Here is an 11,461-nt window from a genome sequence, read left to right as displayed (position 1 = left end):
GCTTTGCAGCCAGATCGTAGTTTACCTCACTTTTCCACAGTGCATGCCAAATACCTCACTTGAAACATATCCCTTCAATAAATAAGACTAAACATTATCATTTTATAGAGCAACACAGACAAGCTGAAATAGAAGGTTTTCACTCATACTGCAGATGCTTATAGACCATCACAGAAACAGCCCACTGTGAGAAAATATGCCAAGACTGAGAACAACCTCAGTAAGGCACAATGAAGTTTGATCCCAAGAAACGAGAGGGGCTTGGGCCTACTGCATGAAACAGTACCAACTTCACCTCTCTGTGAAAGGCTGTGGACTAACTGAGCAGCCGAGTGACTGACAGACTGACCTAGTGAATGACAAAGAAATATTTTGTGATTAATTTCAGTGTACTTTTAAAATCTCTCACTAATGTCCAGTGCACCCTTTACCTTAATCACACTGACCTAAATTGAGAGGAGACTGCAGAAAGATTACAGAAGGGGATATAACATTTGTCATATGATCTATTCTTTATAGTTTTTACAACCTCATGGTCTATTTGCTCATGATTTGTGTAATCTACACTTGAGTAACCAGAGTTCTGTCAACATCATAATACGACATGCACTGGAATCTGGGTATGACTAATAGGCAAGTGTGTCCTCAAGTCACATAGTCAGTGAATCAGAACATGATAAACAGTAGCTATAGCATGAAATTAGTGCCACTGATGTCCAAAGGGCAGCAAATTCAGGCATTGTGATTATGAGATAGATTAGATTACATTCAACTTTATTACACATGTACACGTACAAGGCAACGAAATACAGTTTAGCATCTAACCAGAAGTGCAATAACAGCAGTGCAGAGTGTGCAGTATATACAGTATGTACAGTCAGAACTAATCTATAGATATGTACAAGTGATATTTACAGTAAGTCATGTAAGGTAATGTACAATATACAACAGACTTTATGTCGGTCCAGTTATTCCAGCCAAATTCACAATGATATGTTTTTTATGGATATTATAGTAAACAATATAGGAAACAACCATTTTATATTTTGCTGAGCATTTCAGATGTAAAATGTATTTAAATTGCTGTGCTAATTTTAATGTAAGTCTAATATATACACTATAAAGTTCATAATAAAGGTCCTATGTAGAAGTAAAATTAAATATTGGATCATAAATGTTGGCCAGGACAGCCACAGGCTAATTTAGTTTTGCTTTGACATTGCTGGCCTTTTGAAATGGGGTAAAACAAATAACCATGCATGGCTTATTTGCATTGCAGAGAGCTCTCACATGCACTAAATGTGCCAGAAAACACTTTAAACAACTTTTATTGAGCTCTGCTACCAATAAATCAACAACCAAAAAGAATGCCGTTAATATACCTCATAAATAAAAATAATTTCACTTATTTATCATCTGTGACTAGAATAAAAAACTAATCACATGCTCAGTAATCAAAGGGACTTACCTTTCATAATGTTACACAACAGTTTCCAGAGGAGAGCGAGGTACAAAATACAGGCCTGCTGCTGTTTCAGGTTTCACTCTATAACATGCATAGAGGGATGGCAATCTGAGAAACTGAAAACATGCAGACCAAAGTAAGGCCATCCCTCTGCATTGCCTCAGAAGACCCACCCTTCATCCAGTTCCATTCAGAGGACCCCCCCACACAAACACACACTCAATCCCCACAGCACACTAGAGGTCTGTATCATCTCAGCATGTTGGGCTGATTACGTAAGTTTTTGACATACACATTCTTCCAGGGTCTGTAAAGAGCTTGGCCACAGGGAGGCTAGCATTGAAGTGAAGATTGTGTATCACAAGTATGAACTCTTGTGTATGCACATTTGCAATAATCTCAAAAAATTCCTAAGTTTGGTTTGTAAAAGATTTAAAACAGTGTTCCTTGGGATGTTTAAAGCTTGATGTTTAAAGCTTTTTGTATGATACGAAAACGTATCATACAAAAATCCTGTTAACTTTAAATAATTTCTGGTCAAGATCAGAGGTTGTTCCTGACTGACTGCAATTAAAACATCACTTCTGCTTTATGAAACCCCTGCTCCCAGCACATCCTTAATTCAGGCCCTGGAAACGAATCTTTATTCCTGCAACCAAATTCCTTCCTCACAGACCCAACAGCCCATTCAGAACATTTTCCCACTGCAGGGGTCCAGAGTGGCCCAGTTCAAGGCATTCGTTACGTCACGTTCTGAGGGTCATTAACCATCCTGTTATGTTGCGGGTCAAATTGACTCATTGTAAACTAAAAAAAAATCTAAAAGCAATAGTTAAAAGTATTTTATTGGTATGAAACGTCTGTTGCTTGGCTTAATAGGTGTAATCAACATATAAAATGAAAACGGTTCATTTCACATATTTGCAACCTTCCCCTGCATGTTTACATTACAAAGATACTGTTTCAAACAGTAGAGGTGTCTCATATTAATTTATCAACATCACTTCATAAAAAGAAAAGATTTCAAAATGTAAAATAAAATTTTAAACTAATCAATGTCATGTAAAAATAATGTATTTTATATGTAGGTCGTTTCAATGTACATTAAAAAGAGTTTTAAGATGCATTTTCTTTGACAAACGAGTGCATTATCCTCATTGAACCATAATCTGTGAGAGGTAAAGAAAACCACTGCACTAAATAGTGATTGAAATGGTTAGTAATGGTAAAATTAACCCAGGAACATCACTGCTGTTCCTGAGAAATGAACATAACAGGTGGGTTAAGCTAAACAGAGTTAACTATACTTAGCTTTGCATGTTCACTTTGGAGTGCACAATAGAATATAGTGTGTTTCTGAACAGTGCCAAGTAACATGGCACTTAGACTGCACTTTGCAGCAGTGTCTTTTGCCCGTAGGGAGTTTCCTGGGACATTCTTTGAATGGTAACTAAAAGAAAAGGAGGATAGTCATAGACGGTAGCTGTCTGTGCCAAGCCTGCTATCTCAAGTTAAATGACATATAGTACTGTAGAACAGGAGCACAAGCTTATAAATATACTTTTGTTTTCCTAAGGCACATTCCTTGTTCTTGTTTGCACATTCTTTTTCTTTTTTGCTCTCCCAGCTTTATCTTGCTCACTTGTCTACTCATTGTTTTACAGAAGAGCATTGTACATACACTTTGAGAGCCATTGTACCAGAGTCAAATTCCTCGTGTGTCCAACACACCTGGCCAGTAAAGCTGATTCTGATTGAGATTGCTAATGTTGGTGCAGTTTTAAATGCCTGCCACTAGATGTTATTAAAGGGCCATATTTCACTGATTATGCCTTTAACTGCTTGAGTTTGGTATAAACAATAGCTATCATCCTTTGCTGACTTTCAAGTATTAACTTGCATTGTCATTAATGTAAGCAATAGCACCACCTGATCCCAGGAAAGAGATAATAGTGGAATCTTTGTTGTGTCCTGTGGAGTGCAGATTGAATCCCAGCTGACTGTAGTGATCTTGCCGACAGTTCCAACAAAGCATGAGGCCACTGATGACAAAGCCTACATTCATAATGTAAAAACACTCTTCACAACCATTTATTCAGTGTCTTAAACATTGAATCAATTTAATAATGATCAACGTAAATGGTTTTTCACAAGCATACACCACAACTGAGAAATCATACTCATATCATTTTTTTGCATTTCAGTTCTAATTACAGTATGGTGTCTTTATCTAAATGGAATAGTTCAACGTTTTGATATATCCACTTTCTTGCGGAGCATTATAGTAGATGAAAAGACTGATACCATGCATTTATGAAAAATAAGAAGCTACAGCCAGCAACTGGTTATCTTAGCTTAGTACAAAGACTGGAAAGAGGAAGAAACAGCTAGTCTGGCTACCAGGCTGACTACCAGCACCTCTACAGCTCACTAAGTAACACCATAATATGCAACTTTACACATTTATGTTTGTATAAATTAGTCAAATGTAACTTTAGAGGTGCTGGTATATGGATTTTGTTACCTTTGGACAGAGCTGTTTCCCCTGTTTCCAGTCTTTGTGCTGTGCTAAGATAATATATCTTATGGATAGTTCCGTCAATCCCCTTATCTAACTCTTGCCAAGAAAACAAATACCCTTCTTTCCCAGATTGTCAAACTGTTCTGTGTGTCTTAGATGGAGAGTTCACAACTAATCAAAATCACAATAACTTACATACACAGATGAAAATTACTGGTTCAGCTCTTATTAAAGAATATAGCTATTCTGAATAATAGTTTACAAGCGTCCCTGGTCCTGTCTCTCCAAGCAAATGTTGATTTCTCTCTTCCACCTCATATGTTAGTAGCTCATTGTCACTGTCATGCTTCCGAATAACCCTAGGGAAAAAAATAAGACAAAAGTCAAAACCACAGGGGAGTTAATTAATGAACTGTATTTTTTCATTCTGTCTGCAGCTACCTGCTGCTCTATAACTGTACAGCCACAGGTCACTGCTCAGATTGTAGTCTGTTTACTCTGAAGGGCCCATTTTGTCTCATCAGATTAAACAAACTCTAATCTGCAGGTTAAATTAAATGTGTAAAAAGAATCTTAAGATCTATTGGCATAAGAAGTTAATATTCACAGTGATTCAGATGTTGTGGAAGCTCAGTCATGAGGCTTTTTATAGAATAATATTAAACCAGTTTGATCCAAAGGCTTGCACATGTTCAACTACACTAGGTAACTTGAGGTCAGTGGGAGAAAACTGTATCAAATATTCTAACTGGACGGCATGTGTGTAAAACATTTGGATGCACAGACCCATTACTGCAAGGATCTATGTACTGACTGGACTAATACAGCTCTACTCTTTACCCCATTTTTAGGTTTCTGTGAAATCAAATAATCAGGCATGTACAAATATTTACTCAAGCCTTTTCAAGCAGGACCTTGTCAAGTAAGTGTCCTAACAGAGCAGAGGCTTCTTGCTCACAGGAGAAATAAAAGATTAAGTCGTTAAACAGATAGAAGGCACTGAACCACTAAATACTGCTGACTTCTCCCTACTACCATTTGTAGTGGAACGACAGCTGAGGAGAAACTAGTCAAGATGATTAAAGTAGGTAACAGGTGTGTACACAAAGATCACACATTGTGTCAGTGCTGTCAGATTTGATCTCATCAAACTCATATACCCTCTTTGACCAAACAAGACAGAGAGTTTAAAGTCAGTCATTTCATATCAAGGTCTGACAGACAGTTTAGCGAAAAAAAACAAAAAAACAAAATTCATATCAAGGTCTGACAGACAGTTTAACGGAAAAAAAACAATGTTTCAAACACTATTAACACTAATAATAATATTACACTTTGTTTTTATATTTATATGGAATGTGTATTTTATATGACAGAGTATTAAGGCCACACTAAGGAAGAAGGAAAAAGTCATACATTTATGAGGCTGGTTCTTTTTTCCCTAAAAGATGCATATTCTTTTTACATGATGTTGTGTTTTTTTCACATGACAGAAAATAATAAAGTCAAAGGGTTAATTCCCCTAGCAGCTTTTTTTTTTTTTTTACCTGTTTCATGTCCTTGTGTGCTGTGATGTCAGATTTGATCTGATCAAACTTACAAACCCTCTTTGACCAAACAAGACAGAGAGTTTAAAGTCAGTCATTTCATATCAAGGTCTGACAGTTTTCAACGCAAAAAAAACCCAATGTTTCAAACACTATTAACACTACAACCAGCACTGCCTAGGGGGGATCAGATACTACCTGGCTTTTCCAAATTATCACAGTCCTCAAACTAATATAAAGTGACCATTAGTAGCTGATATATCGAAAATGTAATGTAAATGCAAATCTAGCTGAAGAATCAATAATCCATATGTATTGCTATCTAGATGGGATACATTGTCATATTTATTTAGTTCTTTGGAGATGCATATGAAACTAATTTGCAGCAAATGCTGTATGCAGCTTTTCCATTTCACAACAGAGCTGTATGTTAATCTTTAAACCCTCAATTTACTTGTCTTTTTCATTCACTGTAGGCTAGAGCCCTCTAGTGTTTAGTGTGAAAATGCTCCAATGGAAACTTTATTGATGAAATTAACATGCTGAAAAGACTGAAGAACAATTTGCTTTGTTTGTACAAGAAGCTTCAGTCAAAAATGATGCACATCACAAAAAATAAAACTTAATATTCATCATGGAATGGGTACTCTGGGTGGTCACTCCACCTGTGTTGAAACAAAAAGGTGTTTTTGTTAGTGAGCGAGATGTGACAGCTTATTCGTTAGCAATATATTATCAGATAAAGTTGGGTAATGCGTTATAAAATGAATTAACGCATATGAATTTACATAATGATTAGGTACTATACTATATAAGGTTCCATTCAACCTCCCCAGATATTTTTATAGAAAGCTTATACTTACATCAGCAGCTCCACAAAACGAATATTTGTGTTTAGTGCTTCAATGGCTCTCATTTCTTCCGCACTGAGTGAAAAATCAAATATCTGTAACAGAATATAATATGATTGTTAACTACAATAGTATGCTTAATACCATAACTTAACATATTAACATACATTTCACTGCCTGCAGTGAACATTACAGTCCCTGATATGAAAAAAAAAATCTACATATTTTGTAACGCCCACCTGGAAGTTTTGTTTGATTCTCTCAGGACTGAAGCTCTTGGGGATCACTACAACTCCTCTCTGGACATTGAAACGCAGAGCTACCTGAGCACTGCTCTTGTTGTACTTTTTCCCAATGGATACAAGCAGCTCATCCTCCAGCAGGGGAGGGCATTTCAGATTCACCCTAAACCAGGGACAGAAGAGAATACAAATTATGCCAAAACAGACTTTTGTCCAAGCTTTTTTTTTTATTTTGTTAGCATCTCTAAGTGCTGAGGGTAGGGTAACAATGATAATGTTGTAGTGTCACATCAGCTGTCAGCAACTTGTATATTTAAAAGTATGGCTTGAAAAGAGCATATGTCCTCAAGCCTACATACCAGCCTGGATCTCTGGTTGAGCCAAGTGGGCAGTAGCCAACAATCACAATGTCATTCTGACGACAGTACTCCAGAAGCTTGGGTTGTGTGAAATATGGATGGCACTCAACCTACAGGTAAGTAAAAATAAAATACATAGTTCAAAAGAAAATGTAATTTTACATTAGTGCCCAACCAGTGCTTTTGCTGGCCAGAATAAAATGGCATGGAAAGGAAAGAAAAGATACTGTAGTCTTGTGTGTATTATACATTCTATATAAAGAACATGAAGTATACACAGTTACTTCCAGTATACTAATATGGCTATGTTGGCATTTTCCAAAGAAAACTAAGTAAAAATGAATCAGCTGGGCACAGATAAAGTTGAAACCACTTCCAAACATTTCACCAAATAGTGATGAATCCATCAAATTCATTAAGTTACTAACTGGCCAAGAGATTGCCAAGCTGCCATCTTAATTATTTAAGATTTGCTGAATGGAAAGCAGAGAGACTGAAAAGTATGCTATTTGTTAATAGCTTTCGCTATAATAGCCTTCGCTATAAATGGTAAATGGTAAATGGACTGTATTTATATAGCGCTTTTTTATGCACTGGCCAAAGCGCTTTACAGGGAGATTATACACCATTCACCCATTCACACACACATTCACACACCGATGACGACAAGGCTGCCACACAACGGCGCTAGTCAAGCCACCGGGAGCAATTTGGGGTTCAGTGTCTTGCTCAGGGACACTTAGGCATGTGGGGAGACCGGGAGTCGAACCACCTACTTGCTGGTCAGAAGACGATTTGCCCTACCTCGTATACTGTATTATATTACTGTACTACATGCTATGTCATATCTGATGTCAGTAGGGATCTGAAAAGACATAATGAGGTCACCTGGTTGGATACAGGCTTGTGTCTAAGGCCAGGTTTATTCAGCAGCAGCTCCAGCTGTCTGCGGTTGAAATTGGAGACTCCCAGAGACTTCACAAGTCCTGCATCTTTGCAAGCCTCTAAGGCCTGTTGAAGAAAAGACATTTACATCATCTCAGAGACTGATTGTGATCATCTTTACTGAGAGAACACAAACCCATAAATCACAGTGGAAATAGAAAGAAGAACACAGCCTAAATATTTATGACATGTCCTTGACTGTTTTTGATGCTGTTGCAGGGAATGATATGGCATTAACATTTACAGTAAGTATAAAGGAATATCACATGCTACTTTCAAACTGGTTTCATATTATTCCTGATTTTAATATTGTTTTCTGGAAACATTGTAGATATTGCTGAACATACTGAACATTGCACACAATGAACGCACACAAAAATAGCTGCTCCTTTATTTTAAGTTGGAGAAGGGACAGCCAATAACATGTAGGACACCTGAATAAAATGACACTACACTGACTTGGTATTTTATTAGATACTTCAAGGACAAGATCTGTGCGATTAGTTATGCTGATAGTGCCACAGATTCAGCACTGTGGTTTTCTGGCTCCAGTTACTTCTAGTGTTGAACTGTATTTCATAGTACTGAAAAGTGTTTTAAATACTTTATGTTGTCTATACCCACTAACGTACTGTAAATACATGTACACTTAGTTCATAACTTTTTGAAAAGGTTAATATTTAATTCAAGTACACACATGAAGCAAAAGTGAAACAGAACTGTTAAAAATACATAAGTGGGGAAACAATAGGTCATGAAAATACCATCATACCTAGACAGAAAGGTGGAAGAGATCAAAGGCATGCAACATCTACAAATTGGACCATTTATAGAGAACTGAATAGATCTTACCTCCCAGGTTGCACAGAGGTCTGTGTGGTGATAGATCTCTTTTCCATCTTGGTCTTTTGGATAGAACTCCTTTCCAGGCTAAAATTTAAGTATAATTCAATCATTTCCAATAAAACTAAACACTACCACTGAGTGTGTACAGTAAGGCTGCATGCAATGGCTGGCTGATAAGTTAAGTGTACTACATAAAAACCTTGAAGGCCATAGGAAGCTCAATGATGTAGAGATCCACATAGTCTAGTTTTAAGGCTTTCAGTGTCCTCTCCAAGGCAGGTCTCACCAACTCTGGTGGATGGAAGGTATTCCAGAGCTGAGAGAGAGAACAAACCTTGATATGGAGCACTCATCACATAATTCTGCTTTTGGGAAAGTGTTTACAGATGAGCGTTCAAATATCTAAATCAAAGGCCTTAAAAATAACGTGATACTCTTAAATCTAATTCTAAAGAAACTATTCTTCAAACTAAAGACAAATCATTTACGCAAATGAAACACCTGACATATGACAGAGTTTATTACCTTTCCACAGTAAAAGATGTCCTCTCTTTTGACAGTTCCATCAGCAATCTTTTCTCTTATGGCTTGGCCCACTTCATGCTCATTGAAATACACCAATGCTCCATCAAAGTGCCTGTAACCTACATCTATGGCCAACTTGACACACTCAGATGTTGTCCCTTTAGGGGTCTATAGGAGATCCAAAGAAAATGTTAATATCATTTGACTGTTGTTGTGACTGAGTCATGCTGTAGTTTGTGCAAATATGCATTCCTGGTAGAATGATATATTGTCATTTTACTCTGACATTTAAAATAATTGTTAATGATTTACCAATGACTGCAAACAATAAACTCTGATACTCAGTCAAGTTTATGTTTAAGTCTAGGAACAGAAAAATACGACATCCTTCCTACCGTTCGAGGGTCCCCATAGGTGCCAAATCCCAGTAGTGGAATATGATTTCCATCACCAAGAGGAACACTGTGACTCTCTGCATTCAGATTCATGTCTGTACATAAAATGTGTGGCTAAAATGAACTTCTCTCTTTAGTTGCTATTTACCTGCTCTCTAGCTTGCCTAATAGGTAAAGTGAGGCATGGCCATGAACCTTGAACATTATAATGCTTTATCTTCTCTTCTCTTATGAGTTTTTACTGAGAACATTTGTGGACAGAGTTTGACCTGAGAACATTTGTGGACAGAGTTTGACCTGGTCATAATGAGTTTAGTAAATATTTTAGATTGTCACATGATGTGTTATTTTCACATGACAGAAAATAATAAAGTCAAAGGGTTAATTCCACTAGCAACTTTTTTTTATTTATCTGTTTCATAATCTTGTGTAAATATCCAGCTTTTCAACAAGATGTTAAGTAACAACAAAAGAAGCAGCTGTTAGTGATGTTGATATTAAGATTATATTAAGTTTAACAAACTAGTGATAACTGCATGGTTGTCACATACACACATAAAAACATACCATATCAGTCAGGTGTCGTGATAAATTGTGCTATGTCATTATGATGTCAATAAATGTATAATAAATTGAATTAAACTTAATTTTTCAGGAAATGAGTTGACACACCTCCCAGCTAGGAAGGAACGTTCCCACATCTTTTAGTAACATTCTCTATGAGTTCTACAAAGGTTACAGATGACCCATTAGTTGAAAACATTACATTAATGTGCTAAGGATGTTTTCACTGATTAAAAAATGTTGCAATGTTATTTTTGCACCGATTTATAATGTTGTAACTGAAATGTTCAATAAATGTTCTTAAAACGTTGTGAATGCAATGTTTGTTTGCAAACATTGAAGCTACGTTGCATATTTAACAAAACTAACATGTTCTGGCTACAACGTTTTGGAGAACCTTCTCAGAATCTTGTCAGTGTAACGTGCCTTGGATAACATTCAGGCAATGTTATTTATTAAACAAAGGTAAAACATTGTGGCTGCAACTTTCCGAGAACCTTCTCAAAACATTCTCACTGCAATGCTATTAAACAAAGGTAGAACATGTGGCCGTAGTATTCTGAGAACCTTGTCTGAACATGTGTTACGTTTCGTTCGCACACGGAGGTGAGTGAGCAAGAAGAAAAAGGCGGCCCCAGGTAGCCGACTTCGGTGCAAGCTGTGATTTATTAATATACAGTGTGGTGTTACGGCCCTTGGCGTCACGAATGAGCAGAGAGTCTCTACAGGTGCGGTATGTTTATTTGCAGTCGGCAATGACCAGCTTCGAGCACCGTGAAAACTGAAATACAGAATAAACGTATAGAAACACAAGTTTGCTACTTTAAAATATGTAAAAATGTGACTAACAATTACGAGAAATATGACACTTTACAATCAGTGTATTTCTACAACCTTATACAAGTAAGAACACCATATTTCACAAACCTTGCTGCGCTCACCAAGGCCGCAATAAAACCTGGATACCTTAGTTGCGTCTTCGGCCTGAAGCACTACTAGCTTGCGTGTTTTCTGAGATAAAGATAGAACCAAAATGACGTGAACATATAGCGAGAAAAGTTACCAGAGAACTATGTAAGCATTTACATTAACAATAAGCATCAAACCAATAGACAAATCCCCAGTACAAACGACATTATGGTTTGCTTACATCCTCCACGGAGGTCATGAGGCGAGTGAAATGAAACCGGGAAAATATAAC

The 11,461-nt window shown here is 36.9% G+C and overlaps 1 protein-coding gene across 2 annotated transcripts; it reads right to left on the bottom strand.

Annotated features, from left to right (window-relative positions):
• Nucleotides 1-5,535: 5,535 nt before the first annotated feature.
• On the bottom strand, nt 5,536-11,454 carry LOC109974454 (3-oxo-5-beta-steroid 4-dehydrogenase). 2 transcript variants are annotated; one of them, XM_020624658.1, is made up of 10 exons: nt 11,411-11,454; nt 11,188-11,271; nt 9,302-9,469; nt 8,976-9,092; nt 8,783-8,860; nt 7,874-7,996; nt 6,986-7,095; nt 6,624-6,789; nt 6,397-6,479; nt 5,536-6,198 (listed from the first exon to the last, which is right to left on the bottom strand). In XM_020624658.1, exons 1-10 carry the CDS (start codon nt 11,426-11,428, stop codon nt 6,156-6,158), a joined length of 990 nt encoding a protein of 329 aa, XP_020480314.1. In that variant the 5' UTR covers nt 11,429-11,454; the 3' UTR covers nt 5,536-6,155. The 2 variants fall into 2 exon arrangements, with proteins under 2 accessions (XP_020480314.1, XP_020480320.1); XM_020624664.1 differs by lacking the exons at nt 11,188-11,271; nt 11,411-11,454 and adding an exon at nt 9,697-9,962.
• Between the last annotated feature and the right edge of the window lie 7 nt (nt 11,455-11,461).

Source organism: Monopterus albus, unplaced genomic scaffold (genome assembly GCF_001952655.1).
Source record: "Monopterus albus unplaced genomic scaffold, M_albus_1.0 scaffold7.1, whole genome shotgun sequence".
Lineage (NCBI taxonomy): Eukaryota > Metazoa > Chordata > Actinopteri > Synbranchiformes > Synbranchidae > Monopterus > Monopterus albus.
This window is presented reverse-complemented; position numbering and strand designations above follow the sequence as displayed.

What these genes read in the sequence shown, in the direction of transcription:
- LOC109974454 (XM_020624658.1), bottom strand. An exon ending in ACCTCTGTGCAACCTGGGAG is followed by an intron (nt 7,997 to 8,782) that starts GTAAGATCTATT and finishes TTTCTTCAACAG; the next exon opens with GCCTTAGAGGCTTGCAAAGA. An exon ending in GAATCAAACAAAACTTCCAG is followed by an intron (nt 6,480 to 6,623) that starts GTGGGCGTTACA and finishes ATTCTGTTACAG; the next exon opens with ATATTTGATTTTTCACTCAG.